At 35.8% G+C, this 20,233-nt stretch overlaps 1 protein-coding gene across 6 annotated transcripts in view; it reads right to left on the bottom strand.

Annotated features, from left to right (window-relative positions):
* Positions 1-219: 219 nt before the first annotated feature.
* Positions 220-20,233, bottom strand: part of SHPRH (SNF2 histone linker PHD RING helicase) — an 86,114-nt gene continuing 66,100 nt past the window's right edge. For all 6 annotated transcript variants that reach the window (XM_059035989.2, XM_067010973.1, XM_067010970.1 and 3 more), the window contains 6 exons: positions 19,210-19,398; positions 6,045-6,137; positions 5,273-5,359; positions 4,324-4,502; positions 1,718-1,798; positions 220-401 (listed from right to left, as the gene is read on the bottom strand). In XM_059035989.2, the coding sequence (XP_058891972.1) occupies positions 305-401; positions 1,718-1,798; positions 4,324-4,502; positions 5,273-5,359; positions 6,045-6,137; positions 19,210-19,398 (726 nt within the window). In that variant the 3' untranslated portion in view covers positions 220-304. The remainder of the gene's footprint in view (positions 402-1,717; positions 1,799-4,323; positions 4,503-5,272; positions 5,360-6,044; positions 6,138-19,209; positions 19,399-20,233) is intronic.

Here is a 20,233-nt window from a genome sequence, read left to right on the forward strand (position 1 = left end):
GTCTTACCAAAAGAAAAGTACACATTACCTCTCTGAATTCCCTCAGACAGAGGTCCTCTTTGGAACAAAAATAAATATTTTATTGGGAGTGTAAAATTAAAAATCTTTATAGCTATTGTGGAAACAGTATATTGGAAAGGACTCAATAACTACTAGGACAGTGTACAACTGAAAAAGAAATAAATTCATTCAACTAAGAACACTGTTTACTGACATCTATTGGATTGTTTAACTTATAACTTTATTCTATAAACTATGAAAAATTTAAAACACATTAAAGTCTGTGGATTGAATCAAGTGTACTTCATTCAAGGTCTTCAGTTTCTTTGGTAAATAGGTCTGCCAGATCAGCCACGGTCAAGACAGAGGCTTCGGAATGTTTCGCTGATGGGTTTGTGTGACTGCAGGATTTTGCAAGTGAGGAGAATCAGAAAGAAACCCCAAGGAATAAATTATTATATTTGTCTTTATATGCTGTCTGGTCTGATAATAATAATATAAGACATAATAGTACAATAATATTATATTCTTATACAAGAACATATTTGTTCTAAGTTTTTGTAATTGAGTTATAAGAAACACCTGGAAGAAAGTAGGCCATATGGGATCATTATTACAACTTGTTAAAATTAGTGAAGATTTCTATATACCATTTTCAAACTTGGTCATAAAATGTCTTTCTCTGCACAATTAATAAAACAAAGAAACAAAACCCCTGCCAGCTAGTACTAAAGCTCTCACCTTACAACTTACCTTCTTAGTATCCAAAGTTAATGTGTTTCAAGAAAAATTCAACAGCTCTTTTAATTGCTGTTTTATTGAGGCAGCTTAAATATAAGCACTGAATTCTGTGACATATGGAAACACCACTAACAAAAAGCCTTCATGTTTGAGGTAAAAAGCTCTTGTGGTAGCCTTTCTTTCCCAGACCACCAATGAAAGAGAATTTCTGGTTTCCAATGGCTTCTTTGCTATGCAAAGTACATCTGTGGAAACAATCCCTTCTAAGGCAATCATCTCTTCTGAGTGTATCTTCCAATCATACCTATCTCACAAGGATTCAGTTAGGTATCAGTTTGTGTTTCAAAATGGCTTTAAAGAAAATTAATTAGGAAATAAATGTTAGGAAGTTTTATGATTCCAAACTTAAGTTTTCAAAATTAAGGCTGTTCTGGTCTCTCTGCTTCTGTTCTGCCTTTGAAATTAATGCCACAATTACCAGCCTAATTTTAAGCTCAGACCTTTCGACCTGCATGTGACTAACCAGTGCGATGTATCAAGCAGCACTCTAAATTTCATGTTACAGCTATCAGACTAAAGCTTTCAGGCTGGGCATAAAGATAGATTTCATTTAAAAAGTGATCCAGTGTGGCAAAGAAATGTAGGATAGTTCCTCCCTCCACCTCCCGTCCCCAATACACACGGGTGATTTAAAGTATACTAGCTCTGAACTGAAGTTTCTTTAATAGTAGGTCAGTTTAAATATTTTTATATATTACAATCCCTATTAATAAATTAAGTCAAATATAGAATGCCCAAAGTACTAACTGGGAAATTTTGGAGAGGTAAAATGTCATACCGTGCTTTTAAAAAGTACTTGCACTTATATCTTTTGGTTGACTCAGTGGTCATCTAGGTGAAGAGGTTCTACACACTTATACAACCTTTTATGAACAGGAAAACTTCTCCTGTCCACTTGAAGTAAACTGTTACCTACCTCCTCTCAGCAGTTTTCAGCATTGCTTGCATTCTTTCTTCTATTGTTGCTTTAATTAAGAATCTGTGTACAATAGTGGGTCTAGAAGGTACATAACAATTATAAGTTTAAAAACACCTTAAAACAAATTAGAACACACAAACTTCATATATTATATGTTATATTCGTCAGTCATTTGGTATCTACCGTGGCAGGGACTAATCCAGGTGCTGGCGGGGGCAATGGTCAACAGTGAATACAACAAATGATTTAATCCGAATGAACAAATATCTATCGATGGGAGACACACAATAAACACACACAAAATAAGATATTTTCAGGTACAGACAATGACATGAGGAGGCTGACATATGACCTGAAGCATGACTGATGGGGATGAGACAGCTAATAAGCAAAGGAGGCGTGGGAGGAGCTTCCAGACAGAGGAAGCAGTAAATAAATGCAAAGTCCTGGGAGGAGAACGTGCTTGGCACAGGCTGAAAATGTCTGAGAGGCAGAAAGAAGGCTAGCATGGCCAAAGCATACTGTAAACAAAGGGCAGGGAGGTCAAATCACATAGGGTCTCGTCTCGTAGGACATGGCAAAAATCTGGATTCTTGCCATCAGTGGGTTTAATGCATGATTTGAATTATTCTTGGTTATACTTTAGAAGTCCTTTTGGCTGCTGTGTGGAGGACGGACTCTTAGGCAGAAAGCGGAGGCAGAGGTGGCAGGTATCTGCATGACTTTCTCTCTTTTTTATCTCATTTCACATTTCTTTGTTCAGCTGTTACCTTCTCCACAAGAACTTCCATGCCTTCCTGCCCAGCCACCTGCACCCTTAACCCTCCTGACCCTGCTCCTAGCACAGTATATATTTTACTTATTATGTTTATTGTTTACCATCTGTCTCTCTACCAACCCCCTACAACTAGAATTTAAGCTCTGTGAGGGCATCTCAAGTACTTAGAACAGTGTTTGGCACACAGGAGGAGCTCAATAAAAACGTACTGAATGAACTAGGTGGGTATTGATGCAGGTAGACTGTTCAAGCTGGTGATGGAAAGATGAGGTACTTCTAATCTGACTGTATCTGTTTTCTCTGAATGAGGCAAGATCATCCTCAAAGGGGAGGAGGAAGATACAGCAGACTTAAGAGAGTCTCCTCAGAAAGTAGAAAAATCTATTTACTAGGGAAGCATAGTAGGATTGTAAAACAGTGTTGAGTGGCCTTTTTAGACTTGTGGCCTTATATCTGGGATGAGTCCACTGTATGCTTTAGAAGACAATGATGAGAATTCAATGTTTAAAGATATAAGACAAAACTAAAATGCAAAAAACCCAACGCCCTGCTCCCCCGACCCCACCACCAAAAACCCATATCAAACAAAAAGCAATAACCCAATGAGACATAACTACGTTTTAAATGCTACTTGGTAGTACTTTAGAACAAGCTTGCATTTATTACAATTATATTACTTTGCCATATTTTGCCTGATGAACGTGTCTCTTTCTTGCTTAAAGTTAAAAGTCATCATTTGCTCTCCCAGCCACTGCTTACAAAGCAGGCCATGTTTCTGAGTATGGCATACAAGACCTCATCTCCTGTCACTCCTCTCCACATACTTTATACTCCAGCAATTTCACTTCTTAGGGTCCCTAGAAATATAATGTTATTTATTTCCTCTGTGTTTCTGCACAGGCAACTCTGGCTGTGTGAGCACCCTTTTCTAGCCGAACTTTGGAATAATTATTCCTTTAAGAGTCAATCTAATGAAGCCTTTCCTGACTCTCTAGGGCACAAGAGATCACTCCGTTCTTTTGTTACCACAGAACTTCTATTATATTTTCTCACACTCTACTATAATATGTTAAATCATGTTTCCTGTACCACACAGTGATCTCCTTGGGGAAACAAATTATGTCTTATTCAATTTGAATCTTCAGTATCTAGCATAATGCCTGACATATAGTAAGTATTCAATCAACATTTATTTAATGAGTGCTTAGTATAGATGCATTAAAAAAAAAAAATCAAAGCATCTAACATCCAGGAGGTAATACATCTGAGAGGCCTTATAAAGGATAATTGTCCATTCTGATATTTGAATGAAAGTAGTACATACTACATAGTATCTACTATTAGGATTACTTTGTGCCTTAAACTAAACCAATTGTCTCTTAGAGTGGACCTGGAAGGCTGTATTTTCCTAAGGGGAAGAATTTATAAAAAATGCTATTTGTTTTCAGTCATGTACGAAACATACCTTCTTTTAAATACAGGCTACTTTAGCCAATCATAAGTCAATTCTTCTCAAAGTTATGATAGATGCCTTCAACTTAGTAGTTGTCTTAAGTATTTTAAGAAGCTGTTTTGATGAAATGATCAGGGTAGTTTCTGAAGGAGGAGACAAAAATCTGGGAGAATTTGGGGGTTTGCTGCTTGGAGGAGGGAGGGTTGGAAATCTCAAAATGTCTTCTGGTCATCTAATAACACTTGAAAATTTAATACATAAGGAAGTAACTAAAAATGAATAGGTTATGATGAACATAAATGAAGAGTTTAAATGCTGATCTGTATCTTAGAAACTGGAGCAAATATTACTGATGTTAACTTTAGCCCTTACTTTGTTTGTCCAATCCGGTGCACCCTTCCTATGGCCTGAAGCTCATGGGCAGGGTTCAATATGGGCTCCACCAAGAGAACGTGAGTTGCTTCGATGATAGTTAATCCATTAGAACCTGTGTGCAGGGGCAGCAGCAAAATATTGATTTGGGGATCATGTTTAAATGCTGAAAGGTTCTCCTAAAAAAGAAAGGTACATTTAAATTTTAGCTGGATAGTTAAAAATAAGAGCAGTATATTATATGTAGCTCATGTTACAATGCCTAACGGTATCCAGGTCACTGTGAAGTGTAGTGACTAAGAAAATTAAATGTAAAATTACCAATTTTAGAAAACATAAACTTATTGCTTGACTTTATGAAAAAAAGTGTCACATAACCTCTCTTGTTCTTTATGATATATAATGGAATCACAAGATACATGTATGCAACTTAAACGATATGAGCTTAGAGGAAAAAGAGAGTGAGAGAAAGAATGTGCAAGAATGAGTGTGAGGTAAGAGACATGAATCTACTAAATTTTCTCTTGGGGTTTTTTTTTGGTGTTTGTCACTTAGGTGTGCACCTGTCATTGTGCTGAGTGTGATGTAAGCATAGTTTAACCATACGCAGTTTGCCTAATGCAGTGATTTTAGCACATAATCCCAGGGGCATGAGGCCTCTGTCCATTCAAAAGGTGCGTCATAGGCCATCTCTTCCTATATTAAAGAAACAGACCTCAAATCAGAAGATCTTTAAATATGGTTTGCTATGGGTATAACTGAATAGATGGAAAATAAATGCAATTTCTTTACTTTGCCTTTAAATGTCAATTTTATAGTTAATCAAGAACTCAAACCATGTTTTTTGTGGTTTATATGACACAAGACAATAAATGCAAGTAAGCTAGTTAAGAGCAGTTTCAACTTGCAACTGACTCCACTCCAAAAAAACATAAGTCTTTTGACATACCTGAAATGTCTTAACACGACTGATCTGTGCAAATTCCATGTTGTTATCAGTGAGAGCTTTTGAAATAATGTCTAATACGTCTTGCCACTAAGAACACATAAAACAATAGGAAAATAAATATTTACAAACAGCTTTCATATAAAAAAATTTTGAAAAGTGACTAAACCAAAATATCCTTTATACCTCAGAATTAAGTAAACAAAAACAAAATCTTCAAGTATAATACCATTAATATATTTTGTTCTATCCTGAAAGATTTTTTTGTATCAAATGCTGGTTAAAGATAGGGTAAAAAAATGAGCGTCTTCAGCAGATGAATTACTATAAACATAAACAACAGAAAACAAATACAGAGTGCTTAATGGATGTGGTTAGTTATCTTCCAAAAATGAAAACTAGCAGCTTTACTCAATATCTTTTCTTCAATAGGTTATTTTAATTTTCTTTGCCTTAACCAAGTTCATCCGTGAAATGACTTTCAAGGTTAGAGATTCCAATTTAAAAATATTAATATAAGAAAATCCCTAAGTAAAATTAATATAAAAACATGAAATGTAGCTATAGGAATTGCCTTGTGAAGCATCATCAAATTTCTCTAAAAATAATTCTGTCCAATGGACATAGAAAAAAAATCGAACATGGAGAAATCTATCAGTAATTCTAAATCTCAATTATATTTCGGCAAACATTAACAATTATTTCTCAGATATAAACTGATTTGAAACAGAAAGCCACTCCGAGTTAACAATGAGGATGAAAATGTTGATAGTACCGTTGAGAACACAAGTGCTTTAGCCCCTGGATCTCTCAGCTGGATTCTCATCAGAGTTCTGACCACAGCTTCCACTTTTGTAGAATGGCTGCCCTTTGAACACAAAGAAGAAAACACATTATTACCAAATAAAATCTAGTTAACAGTGGAATGGAAAACTAACATAAAACACTTGTTATCAAAACTATATGATAGGTACATATGTGTTCATCCTTTTTCATTTTGTATCTGCTGGGAATTTTCTTTAGCCTCAAACTGTATAAGATACGGATTTACACCCCGAGAGAATCAAATATAAAAATGCACACCAGAAAGTCATACAGTGATATGACCCTAAGATAAGATTTTTTAGTTAAGTGGCTGGGTTTTGTAGTTATAAAATTTTGTTACTTTAGATAAGCAGAATTTATATTAAAAACACTCTTCATTTCAGATATTATGGCATTGAAAAATGTTCAGAATATAATGAATCAAAACTCCAAAGTAAGCAAATAGTAAAGAATCTAACCCACAAAGAATCCTTTCTTACAAGGGCACTATAATGACAGAGGTACAAATGACGTCCACTTGGATGGAAGCAGATTTATACAAAGCTGGATAAACACTGAAAGAGTGCTTTTTGTATTTTGCATGACCATTTCCAGGACAGGAGTATAAAAATGAGAAAAAGTGAAGAAATAAGAAAATGAAGAAATAAGGCAAGTGTTTTTGTAGCTTTCATTGAGAAAGTCTTCCTCCTGGAATGCTCTGGGAGATGGTATGACAGGGAGATTAAGGGCATGAGATTTTGAGTGACATAAATCGAAATTCAACTGCCACTACTGCAACTCCTTAGTTATATAGATTCCAACTTTTCTAAGCCTTAGTTTTCATATCTGTCAAGCAGGGATGATAATTACATCTATTTCCAAAGGTTGCTGTGATGGTTAAATGAGAAAATGAATACAAAGTGTTTGGCCCAATAGTTGGCAAATAGCAGATACCCAATAACTTATTATCTTTCAGAGACATTAAATATGAGCACCACCATGACACAGATTCTCCTACAAGGGGGTCAGATCTAACCAAAAAGAAGTAAAAATATTCCCATACTACTCTTCTCCTCAAATCACACCCCCTTACTACTCTTACACAAAAAGACACTCAAAGGTAGAAATATAAACAAAACAAGGAAGAAAGCTTTACTAATTTTAAAGTTACCAACAAAGAATTATGGGAGAAAGTAAAAAGTTCTCGTATTAAAATCCTGGATCTACATTTATTTCTCTGGATATGCAGACTTTCAATTATACTTGAAAGGTTAAAAAGTATAAGGGACCTACTTCAATCTAAAAATTATCTTAAATAAGAGCAAAATTATCTCAAATAAGATAAAACAGGAAATTAGCATAATGTGATCATTTAGTAGTTTAGACAGAAACTTCCATGTTCCTTGCAAGGTCTCATTTTCAAAGATATTTTCAAGTGAAATACCAGGATAACTATGAATGCTTCTATCAATTAAGCTGCTTCTTACAAAAATTTCAAAAGAAAACAGAATAGTCTTTTATAAGCAACATTCCAAACCGGAGTGCTAACTCTATGAAGGAAAAGACTAGAATATTCCCTTTTATCAAAATTTGGCCAATTCAGTGGTAGCTCTCAGTGATCCCTTCCAAATGCTACAATTCTGAACCATTTGGTCCCAGTCCAGTTACTTCCTACTATGAAAGAAGAACAATAAGGAAGTCTGAAAATCCAAAGCTCTGCTTGGCAGAAAGCTACACGCGGAGTGAGATGGCCTTAATACCCTTTTCTTCCAGATGGCCAGAAAGTGGCTATTGAGAATGAGAAAACTGAAGAAAGAGGAGGGTGGCTCATATATATCTGTGGTCCTTGGTTTGAGCAGGCATGCCTTACACAATTTTTGAAAACAAAGCCAAAATGCATAATCCTTATGTTAGACCAATGTGTTAAAAAGCAGTTTCTCCCAAAGATTTCACATTTTAGACTACTTGAAGACATTTAAATTATCATAAATTATCATTACAAATGTTGCTCCAAGTTACAAGATGCTGTGTTGAAAACACACTGCCTTTGTGAGTCTATTTTAATAAAAATTCATAATGTGTTGCTAAATGAAAAGTTAATGCCCTAGACAGTGAAGGATTACCAATCTAAAAAGCATTATTGGTCTTTCTAAAAAGAAAGGCAGTAAAATGTAGGAGAAAAACTGAATAGAAGTTAAATAAGGATCTGGTTTCTGTCCTATTTGCTACATACAGCACAAACACTTTTTGGATAACTTTTCTTTTGGCCGCACACATGGCATGTGGGATCTTAGTTCCCCGACCAGGGATCCAACCCGTCCAACCCGTGCCCCCTGCAGTGGAATCATGGAGTCTTAACCACTGGATTGCCAGGGAAGTTCTTGGATAACTTATTAAAAATTACAAAAAAAGCAATGTATGTTCATTGGACAACTAAGTTAATAGAAGTTTAAGATTAAAAAATTTAAGTCTATTATTTTATATAAAATATAAAATATTTATTTATATAAATATATATTTATTTATATAAAATATTTTTATATAAAATAATATTTTAAAAACTTTCTATAAAAATGCACACACACCCCACAAATATTTTTAAATGTGTTTTATAACATGGCCTTTATATTTAACATTGTATCTTGGCAATCTTAACCATGTAGGACCTTTATATATACCTCACCTCAAAGGCTGCACAATATTTAGGATACAACAATTTATTAAATATTTGTTTATTAATATATATTTAGGTTGATTTCATTCTTTTTTGTTCTTACAAACAATACTTCAGTGACTATGCTTATACTTATAGCTTTGGGTACCTGTGCACATATTTTTGTTGGAAAGGCATACATATAATGTGGAACTGTTGGTCAAAAGTTAAAGAAAAACTGGTTTGTAGGACCTCTCATATACTGTAAATGTTAAATTTATGTTGTAAATATTTTCCTAACTTTCTATATGTAGTTCACATTTAATTGTATTAAATGTAGTAATATAAGCAAAAGTGCTATATTATATTAGCTTTAGTAGTTCACAATTGCTTGATGAATGATATGTGGATTTAAAAACTAAGTATTCTTTTTTTTTTTTTGCGGTACGCGGGCCTCTCACTGTCGTGGCCTCTCCCGTTGCGGAGCACAGGCTCTGGACGTGCAGGCTCAGCGGCCATGGCTCACGGGCCCAGCCGCTCCGCGGCATGTGGGATCTTCCCGGACCGGGGCACGAACCCGCGTCCTCCGCATCGGCAGGCGGACCCCAATCACTGTGCCACCAGGGAAGCCCCTCTACTGTTCTTTTTAATGTTTCTTTTATCTCAAATACATAAATGAACTTTGGCTCAGATCTGTCAGTTTCTGAGACGACTTCTCAATGTGGTCACCGCTACAGAAAAGAAATACTCACTTTGTTAAAAAGATTAAAACAGGAAGGAGATGGGTTATATCTATATCGGAGAGGATCACAGAAAAAGCAAAAGAGATATGGATGAGGAAACAGAGATATCAATCCATCCCTGTGCAAGGTGTTAACAGAGTATCTCTGGACAGGTACACTGGCAGCCTTAATCCAACCCAGTTTATGTTTTAGCTGTATCAGCAAACATACAGATGCAAAGTTTGGCTGGAATTAGGGAGGGGGGTGCATGGGAAGAGAAATCCCCCCCAAACTGCTAGATCATTTCATAATATATTAGGCTGATAGAGTTGGATTTAATTATAAGCAGCTCTGCCCTCCTCTGAAGTTCCTGTCCCTTTCCTCATTTCTATCCTTTCTTGGTAGTCTCTTCAGTTTTTCCACATGTATATCTACCAACCCTACTCTATGATTAATGCTTGGTTTTTCTTCATGTTTCTGAAACATCAAAGACCAAGGCCCAACTTTGGAATGAAGACCCATCATCTGTCCTCTGCCCGCCCTTGACTGTATCTTTGTGGCTGTTCTCTCTGAGGCACTAGTTCGCTCTAAGGCCAACTAGGGAACTATGAAAGGAGACATATAAAGTGCTACCGCTCAGATCAAGTTAGTGCCTCTCCTGGTCTTCCTCTCATGAGGTAAGTAGCCAAGAGCATTATAACAGTTAACACGGAAGGAAAAGGATGGAATTTTCCTTCTTTACAACAAAGGAATCTTACAAAATGTTCTTTATGAAGATCTTTGCTCCCTTGTTTGTAATTTAATGAACAAAACCAAACTAGATCTCAAAGCTACACATACAGGTCTTTCCCTTTCTGGAAAATTAAGTACGAAGTTAAAAGCTCCAGACCATTCAGGCAGTCAAGGCAATGAAAAATCAGTAGACATCCATTAGCAATAAAGGCCAACAAAGAATTTCTCAGGAAATCTGGACTAGAGGTTGTCTAATAGCATAACTAGAAATCAGAAATGTCTCGTAGCCTCTTGTCTGTGCTAAATAGGTGCAACTAACTTATTTTTATCACAGAGTTAAACATGATTGGAATAAGCAGGTACACATTTCCAGGCTCTTGTTAAAATCTGAGAACCTAAACTTTGAGTTAAAAGCTGTTAAATGTGTTAAAAGGATGGAAAATTCAGTTTTGTTTCTATTGTATAGTCAGGAGACAAAGAATTCTAATACAGCAATCAAGTAGTATTTGACTTAGACTTTGATCAACTCCTCTCCTCCAAAATAAGTCAAAATATTTTACCAATGCATCTTAGAGTGAGGTACTGCTTTTTTCTCTGAAGTCTTGTTATCGGGGAAAGAGGAGGGAACAACAGGAAAAATCCATGAGTATAGCATAGAAGACATACTGTAGCTGGCTTCACCCTATTCCCTTCACATCTATTTTCTATCTGTTGAGACTCCTTATTTAGCGAAGGAAGGAAAGGAAGGAGAACAGTTATGACACCTCCCAACTGTAGCAGCAAAGCACTACTTCTACTTGATTTATATAAATAAAAGAAAAGTAGTGCTCTCCATGACTGGAAAGTTAATGTTGAAAACTGGGAACTCTGAAGCAGGGCTTGGCAATCCATGACTCTGAACCAATGGTTTGTTACCCGTTATATCGCTTCTTCACCAGCCTAGTCCTTCTTTCTTTGGCCCCTTTTATTTTCTCTGTTTGCCTAATCTGTCCACATTGCTCTCCCACTCCTTTTTCTTTGTAATATATATGGATTCTCATGGTCACGCTCAGCTCCACTGGCAGAATTAAGGGCTAAAGTGGCCACTGTGTTCTGAAGAACATCAGAAAAAAGTCAACACAACTGAGATGATGAATGTACTGAGTCTTAGTTTTCATCAAATATCAGAGAGAATATTCATGTTTATAGGCTGCTTTATGTCAACAGGCAGACTAAATCTTTAGGGATTTTATAGATACTATATATTTATATATTATCTTTAATGTGTCTTCATAATATATTAATATATGATATATTAGTATATGTTTATATATTATATATATTCCATACATATGAAATACATACACACTAATATATATAAAACATGTCAAATAATGTCTTATAGTATGGGGGTTGCCAGTCACTTATGACTCTAAAGTGAAGGCAGAATGAAGTCATTTTCAGAAGTGTAAAAACTCTGATTTTCCATTCACATGCTTATCATGTTAAAATTTCTTGATGCAGTAGATCACACCGAAAAAAGAATTGTAGAATGAGGATTACATGAATAATGGTGCCAGATAAGGCTGACACAGAAATGAAGGAAGCTAGCTAAAAAAATGAGAGCTTCTACTACACTGGGTACTCAGAAGATTCTTCCTTGAAAAGCAAAGTTTAAATGAGAGGATTAGGATCACATTCCTTTCTGCATGACTTCAATCACTCTGCTTGGCTCTATAATGAAAAGTATTTTTATTATAATATTGTACACACCATTTACTGATTTTTTTTTCTAGATGTGGAAGTCACATCTACAATTAGATAACAAAACATGAAAGTATAAACATTATAATATAAAAATGATACTATAACAAAAATCAGAATGTGGAAGGGAAAAGAAAGAATGAAGGAAGCACTAATTTCCTCCTATTTTGAAGTGAGAACTATCAGCAGATACTGTCTACAGCTAGAACTTCAAGAAACAAAATTTATGTATATTACTGAAAGTTACAGAGGTGATCTCTATAACTAAAAACAGAAATTGGCAATAGAAATAGGCAAAGAAGGAGGAATGAAGGAGAACATTACTTTTCAGTGTATGCCGTTTGTTTTATTCTGAATTTATTTTTATTCTTTTGTGCAAATTACTTCCACTAAAAAATAATATTACACTTTTTGTTTACCCTGATTTCTTACAGATGAATAAGGGTTTTAGGGGAATGGGTGGGAGGCTTGTTAATTCTGGGACCTTTTAAACTTACTACATTAGTGATACAATTGGGACTGTGTTTATCACAAGTGAACTGGTCTTCTGAATCATGCCATTACCCTAGTGCTGCATGCTATTGTACCTGCAGTACCTCTCACTGCTCTAGGGTCAAATGGATGCCTAACATGTGCTAGCTGCCCAGGATAAGAAGTTTCAGTCTTGTCAGAAATGGGACAATCACATCTGAAACAGAGCAGGGATAACATTTAAATCTTCCAGTTATTACTTGTATTGGTTTATTGCAATCTTTTAAACGTACTACAAGAATCAAAGATCCTGAGATTAGAGATTGTTTTGAAGATTCATTTAACTGAAGAACATCACTTTAAAAAAGACAAATTTACACAATTTAGCTCCACCTCCCCCCCCCCAAAAGAACTATGATCTCTAATCAGTTGTATGATAGATCATAGATTTTTCTTTAGGTTTCCTTGCTGATTTGTAACTTGATCTGTTTCCTATTGTTTAGTATAGAGGAAGTCATTTCCTGTCTTAGTGCTTTCTGACTTTCATTACTTTTATTCTGGATTTTTCCTTTTGAAGCAGAGCTAAATCTTTCAATTTGCCCATGCTGTCCATAGTAGCTCCTGCTGAGTAAGGTCAGTTAGCATTGTTTTATTTCTGTCTGCACCTGTTCACCATGCTAAAAATCCATGTTGATAGTGACAGATACAATTTAGTGCCGTTACACAGCTTGTATGATAGATCTCACAAAGTAGGAATACTTTTCAAGCATATGCCTGGGTTGGGTTCTTCACATGTTACCTGAATAAAGTTCAATGGAAACTCCATCCAGGCAGCCTATGTGGGAAATTTTACAAGTGCACTTAGCCACAAAAATATTATCCTGTTCTTTAAAATACTTTGAATGATTATTTCAAAAAGATAGTTAGCAATTGCAAAAAAGTTAAAAATTTCATTCGGAGCCAAAGGTTTTTGGGGATATTATATATAAATACTAATCAGTGGTTTACTTGTCCATCCATCCATCCGTCCATCCATCCATCCATCCATCCATCCATCCATCCATCCATCCATCCATCCATCCACTGAGTATCTCTTACATGCCAGGCATTGTTCTAGATACTAGGGATACAGTAGCGAATGAAACGAAGTCCTCACCTCATGAATAATGTCTTTTCCACATTTTAATGGAGTTTATACTCCACACAGTAAAATTGTTCATAAAAATAATTTATAGTTTATATCTTAGAAGTCTTTACTGTATGTTCAGTTTATTGCAAGCTATTGCTAACTTCAACATGAGACTCACTAACAGTTCAAGAGCTAACTTGGCTGGTGAATAGAAATGGTTTTTTGCAATTATATTTATTCATGACATTTTCTAACATAAACACTTAACTGTGTTCTAAATTTACATTAATATATTAATGTAAATTAATATATTATGTTAATAATAATATATAATATTAATGTAATATATTAATATTCATGTATTAATATTACACTATACATTAATATTATATTATACATAATATTAATTTACCAGTTAATATTATAAGATAATATCACATATCTTATATGAAAATATTTAGATAAGCATATTGAAATATAACCACTTGTGGATTATATTTACCAAATTATTTTATGTCAACTTTAAACTCAGATTACAGTATTTGTTTTCTCTACAAAAAGGCTGTATAAAATATCTCTACTAGCAATAGATTTGCTTGTTAAAAATGTAGATTCCTGGACCAGATCCGAGATCTAACGAGTTAAAATTTATGGGACTGGAGCCTGAAAAAATTCTTTATTTTAAAAAGCATACCACTTGATTATTAGACACTCAAAAGTTTGAGAAGATGAAGCATTGTGGTGTGTGTGGGACAGGTGGGAAGGCTTTGCTATGGCTGTATCCATGTATTTTCTCCTGGATAGAAACTTATGACATAAGAAGCGTGCCCATTATGGGGTCACGGTTTCCACTGACAAAAACGCTTTGTATGAAATCTAGCCAAACTGAGGACACGGGGAACAGGCCACGTGGGGCATATGTTCTGCCAGGAGGCCTACTTCACCCTCTAAATGCCTGTAGCTGTCAGAACTTGCAGGGGGAATTTTGTTTACTTTGTGAAATGCCCAGTAGGTTCCAAGGGTCATTCAGGAATACTGTCACACTGCTGTTAGGGTAGATACAGTCTTTAACTTAAATGCATCCACTAATCCACTAATGAACATTTTACTCATTTTATTTATATGGTTAGTCAATAGGATTCCTTACATTGTGAAATAGCAGTAGAAAAAAATGTCTTTTATTATTTAATTCTATTTTTATGTTCTCCAAATATCTTTTGTCAGAGATCAGCTATATGATTAAGCACCATGTATGATATTACACTGTTTGCTATGTCTGAGAGCCTTGATATGAATGCTTAGAGTAAAATAACATTTCAGATAAAAACTTTAATGAAATAAAAAATTAATTCTCAGGAGTGTGTAATAAAAATCAGGGATTGGATAACCAACAATAAAAAAGAACCCCTAAGTTAAGGAATAGTATGAACTAATATTTATACAATTTCAAAATAATGCCTTCATTATCCATATAGAGTCACCTTTATATCCCTCAACTCTAAGACAGATGATGTGACCATTTAGTGGAGTAGTTTCAGACGGTCAGAGTACATGAGAGTCTGAGAAAACAATAAGCACATGCTTTAAGAAGGTGGCAGAAATGTGACAGGCAGCAGAAGGCAGAAGTGTCAGACAAAAATGGTGACAGAAAACAAAAGTTAATGTAGCAGGAAGCAACGTGAGAATGTAGAAAAGTGATAAAACTTGCTTGCATAGTAAGTAAAATATTCAGTCATGCATTTAATGAAAAGGAAATATAAGTATTTATGCATCAAAAAGAGAAATTAACTTTAGTGAATTCTGTATTCTTTTAATTTTTTTACAAGATCCTTCAATTAATTCACGTGTTACTCAATACCCATGAAAGACAGGGAGGGAGAAGTCAGAACATAATAAACAGTATTTGTACAGATATCCCTGTCCCAACAGGACAGCAAATGTAACTGTCCTGATCTCTCTCCTGGGTGTCTAGGAAAGCTGCCATAAAATGAACAGGTGTTTGGGTTTGATGGGCTCAGTGACTCAGTTTCATAGAGGCTGTGCTGTTTACCGGTAGCCAGAGCAATCACTTCCTAAACTTACTGCATGAAGCCTGACACAGCAGTTCTTTCTTATGCTGTTCCCCATACTGTGATGAATGCTTTCCCCTAAGGGTCAGCAGCCCTGCTTAGCCGTGAATGCTATCTGTGAACCTTGGGATGCCTGAGGCCAGAGGAAAAGATAAAAGAGAAGAAAAGGCTAAAAAAGACTTTTTATGGGAAGGAAAGGAAGAAAGAAACTATAAGGAGGAAAAGGAGAGGGGGGACTGAAAAGAAAAGCAGTTCTTTGTGTGGTGAATAGGTTAAAGTATACTAACTCTGGACATTATATACCGTCCACTTGGACCACCTATTCAACATTCAGATCTCACTGGTTCAGCTTCTACCACCGTTTCTCCTCCACCTCACTTGAGTCACCCACTTCTACAGTCACATCTGGAGTACTGAAAACCTGTCCCTCTGGAAAGGACTAATACAAATATCATATGGTATCGCTTATATGTGGAATCTAAAAAATGGTACAAATGAACTTATTTACAAAACAGAAACACAATCACGAATGTAGCAAACAAATTTATGGTTACCTGGGGTGGGAAGGGAGGGGAAGGATAAATTGGGAGATTGGGACTGACATATACACACTACTATATATAAAATAGATAACTAATAAGGACCTAATCTATAGCACAGGGAACTCTACTCAATTCTCTGTAATGACTTATATGGGAAAATAATCTAAAAAAAAAAAAAAAGTGGATATATGTATATGTATAACTGATTAACTGTGCTGTACTCCTGAAACCAACAAAACATTGTAAATCAACTATATTTCAATAATAATAATAATAAAAGATCTCCTATTCTCTGATAAGGACCCCCCTACCCTTATAGCTTGGTTGTGCAATAGCCCAACCTACACCTGTTAGTTATTCGATTTCAATGAGATCTCTACTTTCTCTCTACATATCAACACTCCCTCTGTCTTTTGTATTACACATTATCCCTTTTCTCTCCTATATCTTCAATCTATTCCTCTTTATTGAATATTAAACATGCTCAAGAATCTTTTATATGAAACAGAATAAAACAAAAAAACACAAAGCCTTTCTGCACTTCATATCCCCTTCTGGTTACACTCTCTTTTCTACTTCACAGCTAAATTTATGAAGTAGTTGGGCATTTTTCTCTCTTGACCTATTCATTTCCTGTTCACTTCTCATTCCCTCCCGATCTGCTTTTTGCTAATACATTTCCACGGAAAGGGCTCCTTTTCAATGACCTTCAGTAGCTACGTTAGTCCATCTTGTAGCTGAGCCACCTTCAGCATCAAGGCATACAGCTGATAACCGCCTCCTCCTTGAAGCCGAGTTGCCATGGCCTCTGTTGGCAGCATGTTCTCCAGGACTGCCTATGCCTCTAGCTGCTCTTTCTTGGTCTCCTTTTTCAGCTCCTCTCCCTTTATTCCACTTTTTAAAAAAGCTATGGAGTGCTGCAGGACCTGATCTGAAGCTAAATTTTATGTTTCTTTCCTTAGGCCAGCTCATACACTTTCATGGCTTCAAAGATCACTTATGCCAATGTCTCTGAATTTTCTCTCTCCAGCTCCACATATTAACACTTTGCTGGAAAGTTCTACGTGGATGTCTTAGGCACTTCAAATATAGTATATCTAAATGTACCCTTCTTCCAAGTACCTTATATAGTAACTGTACTTTTAGCCACCTTATTTTTCACATCAGAAACCAGGGGTCACCTATGAAATCTCCTTCTTCATCAATCCCTCCGATACTGTATCTCATTCATCAACTCTACTCCAAACATCTCCTGAACATATCTACTTCTTTGCATCTCCACTGCCACCAACCTAATCAAAGCCACCGTCACTACTGTTGTAGCCTCTTAAACTGGTCTCTCCAAATTTTTTTCTACTCTAGTCTTTTCTATTCCTGCTAATCTAATTTCCATACTGTAGCAAGAGGAATCTTTTAAAAATCCAAGTCTGATCATGATACTCCTCTGCTTATAACATATAACATGTTAATAGCTTTCTTTACATGAAAAGAAAATTCTCAGATGCTCAGATGGCTCTTCAAGACCCGGCCCCTCTTTGGAGTCCAGACTCATTTCATTCCAGTCTCCTTTGTGTTTGCTACACCGCAGCTACTCAGTCCCATTTGGGTTTCTTCTTGTCTCAGACCTATTCACATACTGGGATTTTTGGTTGTTTGTTTTTTTTCTGTCTTGCAGCCTCCTCCCGACAAGATCACTTTTACCCTCTCTCCAGGTTGGCTGATCCATTCAGCCTTTAGACATCTACTTAACTGCCATTCCCCCAGAGAAGCCAGGTTTGATTTTCTTTTTAGTGCTTATCACGTCAATTATTTGCTTAACGTCTATGCTTTCTGCCTCAACTCAATCTCCTTCCCCCGACTGCCAAAACGTAAAATCCATGAGGGCAGCAATCATCCCTGTTTTATTCATGAGTGTGTGCTGCATCTGTGAGGCCCAGCACACTGCCTGGCATACAGCATGTGTCCAGTAAACATGTATGGGAAGAATGAATGAATGAAAGCTCATCCCAACTTTGGGATTCTGTTTACCTCAACACACTTGAGAGCACTGTGACTGATATTTTCAGGTTTTACTCAGGTGACAGTGGGAATAAATAGCAATTAGATATTCTTTAATGGAACTCCAGTGTTCTCAGGAGGGGGCATCCTAACAACTGCCTAACTCCTGGCAGTTTCAACTTGTGGTTAATTCTACTCACAAAATACAACCCTGAAAAGTAAGTGAGCAGAGAGCATCAGGGACCCAGAAGGAGAAGAAATGAATGAAAAATATTCAACTACCTTTTGCTTATGAGCCAGCTGCTCCATTCTCCCACCCACTCCTCCTGGCCTATGTTCCCTACTATACTCATACATTGAGTTGTCCCTAGTCTAAGTTTGGTTAGAGAGAGAAAAAAAAGCATGCTTACATAAAATAAAGAACAAAAAAGTCTAGTAAAGGCTTCTCATTAAATAAATACCCCTTAGGCAGAAAGTCCAGTCACAGATCCTATGTGGATTTTAAATTATAGTCTTATTTCTTAAAGTTCTGAATGAAGCATGGGAAAAAAATTAGGAACAGAAAGCGAAGTTGTGGCTATACTCTGAAATACCAATCCATGCCATCTAAAAGTGCACTACCTCCTTCTTGTGACAGTCTTCACTAACTTCAATCATCAATTTATTTTATCCTTCAGTTTGGTGGGGGCACATCTTTTTACCCTGATACCCAGGGCTGAATGGAAGAATGAAGAAAAAGAAACCTTGAACTTAACCAGAGCTCTATAATTTGTAATGGACAGAAACACTGCAAAAGAAGTAAGGGACTGGAATTCTAAGATGTTACTTCTTTTTGCCATCATGGGCATAACTATTACTAACTAACTATGTTTGAAAAAGCTTTCTTGTGTTCCTCCCACGAGGAATGAGTAGATGGTAAAGCTGAGGCTTTCAGACAGTGTATCTACAGACAGACAACAGTGGTTGCTCCATAGTCACTGGGCCAGCCTTGTTCTGATTTTGATGCTCTCACTGCCAGATACTGATTCCTGTTATTTTGCTCTGACTATGCATCTACATGTTCTTAACCGACTTTACCTTCACAGGGATGTCCTCTTCCTGGCTGGCTTTCTCTGAGGTGAAGACATATGAGATTTCTTTATGAGATGTGGTCTGGCGGCAGATGGCACACTTAATGGAGCTCTTGTGAGACCCCACACTGTACTGTTCGATAATAATTGAAATGCATTCATTACAGAAACAGTGCCCACAGGTCAGTACTGCCCACTAAAAAAGAAAACACATAGAATATGCCTCAGTGAGATGCTATCAAAGATGCCTTCCAATCTATAAACATATTAAAAGAGAGTCATAATTTCACTTCCTAACTATTTCATGACATAAATATCCTTTAAGTCATAAAAACTAAGTTATACTTTTAAACTATTTTTTAGTCCAAGCAGACTTAGCTTTCATAGTCTTTAGTTCTGTTCACCCTAATAGGAGGATAATAGTCACTCAGTCATCATTATTTTGTAAGATGCTGGTGTTCTCATTTCAGCCTTTAGGAAAAATGCAAATTACTCTTTAGCACTCTCACAGTAGAGTAACAGAATAGACTGACTGCAACATTAATTTGGACATAATGTCATATTCAATATATTCCATGCAACTTACTAATAAGCAGATTTACATTTTCACGTTAAAGCATTTATTACATAGAAAATGAGATGGAAATGTTAAAGATAATAAAATTTCTGAGACAATCTAGTTGCATGAATCTCAACAAAACTAAAAGCAAAGAAGAAACTACTTACACCATGATCCTTTCCATTTTTATAGTAATTTTTATCAAAATGTTTTATCAGTGATTTTTAACAGAAATTGCTAGTATCTGTACATTACTATTCTTCTCCTCCATTACCAATCTGTCTTTTTAAGATTTATTAAATATCCTTTAAAATCTTATCTTCTCCATGAATCATGGAAACTAAAAGGTATGTTCTTTCTGATTATTGCTGGTCAGAATATGGAACTCATATATTTTAGGCTTCTACTCTCAGCTCCATAGAAAAAAGTGTCAAGGACACTTTTACTCATTTAATAGTAATAGACTTATCTT

This window comes from Kogia breviceps, chromosome 13 (genome assembly GCF_026419965.1).
Source record: "Kogia breviceps isolate mKogBre1 chromosome 13, mKogBre1 haplotype 1, whole genome shotgun sequence".
NCBI lineage: Eukaryota > Metazoa > Chordata > Mammalia > Artiodactyla > Physeteridae > Kogia > Kogia breviceps.